Source organism: Octopus bimaculoides, chromosome 30, assembly GCF_001194135.2.
Source record: "Octopus bimaculoides isolate UCB-OBI-ISO-001 chromosome 30, ASM119413v2, whole genome shotgun sequence".
NCBI classification, from domain to species: Eukaryota; Metazoa; Mollusca; class Cephalopoda; order Octopoda; family Octopodidae; genus Octopus; species Octopus bimaculoides.
In genome coordinates, this window is record NC_069010.1 from 3,905,203 (window position 1) to 3,906,215 (window position 1,013).

Genomic DNA, 1,013 nt, shown 5'->3' on the forward strand with positions numbered 1-1,013 from the left:
CTTATGCCAACGTAGCCCCTACCACCACCACCACCACCACCACAACAACCATTAATATAATTCAAATCACACACTAATATATATACATATATATATATATATTAGAGTCTCACACACCACTGCCGCCGCCGCCCCGCTCATCGCTACTAGAACAAGGTCAACCCTATTAAACAACGGAAAACTTTTCCTTGTCACAACTTCTCTGACGTCGTCCACTTAAAAGAGCCCAGCCCTGCAGATCTTTCTTCTTCTTTGGTGGACCCAGACCAACCACAACTCCAGCAACCATGAGCAAAAGGTGAGGATCCGATTAGGTCTATTTAGGGACCATATCATGTATAGCATTTTTACCGCTGGTTTAAGGTGTGGGATCGTTGTTAATCTTAATTAATGGAGTAGTGGTTTCGATTCGTTGCCGGATTTAAAGTGAAAAAATTAACCCCCAGTCGTGTGTGCGTGCGTGCGTATGTATGTATGTATCTGTTTATGCATGTATATATGTATGTGTGTGTGATTTAATTTTATTATTTCGCTGTAAAAGCAACACCAGCGACACAAGGACCGACAGCTTGGTGCACAGTACTTCACGAAACTTATCCAAGTTTTGTGAAATCCTCTAGCGTAGCTCGGGTGTGTGCCGCCCTGGGGCAGCCCTTCCGTTTGCCGCCCCCTTATCCCACAAAAACACATTGCCTACAACAGACCCAAAAGTGACATCACTTTAAAAGTATGGCCCCTACCGGCCTCCCCCAGTTACGCTAGGGGTGAAATCCCACCTAAGAAAACCTCGATCGTGCGGCGGTGCTGTCTTAAAGTATGGGTACACTCAGGACCGGCCCTAGGGCTACTGGTGCCCCGGACAAGCTGAACTTCGGCATGCACCTTGTTGTTGCTCTAGTTGCCAGTACCTTAAGCTGGCCCTGGGTACACTCAGGACCGGCCCTAGGGTTGCTGGTGCCGCGGACAAGCTGAACTTCGGCATGCACCTTGTTGTTGCTCTAGTTGCCAGTACC

The 1,013-nt window shown here is 47.9% G+C and overlaps 1 protein-coding gene across 1 annotated transcript in view; it reads left to right on the plus strand.

The window, feature by feature from the left end:
• The first annotated feature begins 140 nt into the window (after positions 1-140).
• Positions 141-1,013, plus strand: part of LOC106870342 (fructose-bisphosphate aldolase) — a 28,738-nt gene continuing 27,865 nt past the window's right edge. The window contains exon 1 of the mRNA XM_052978083.1: positions 141-298. Within this exon, the coding sequence (XP_052834043.1) occupies positions 288-298 (11 nt within the window). The 5' untranslated portion in view covers positions 141-287. The remainder of the gene's footprint in view (positions 299-1,013) is intronic.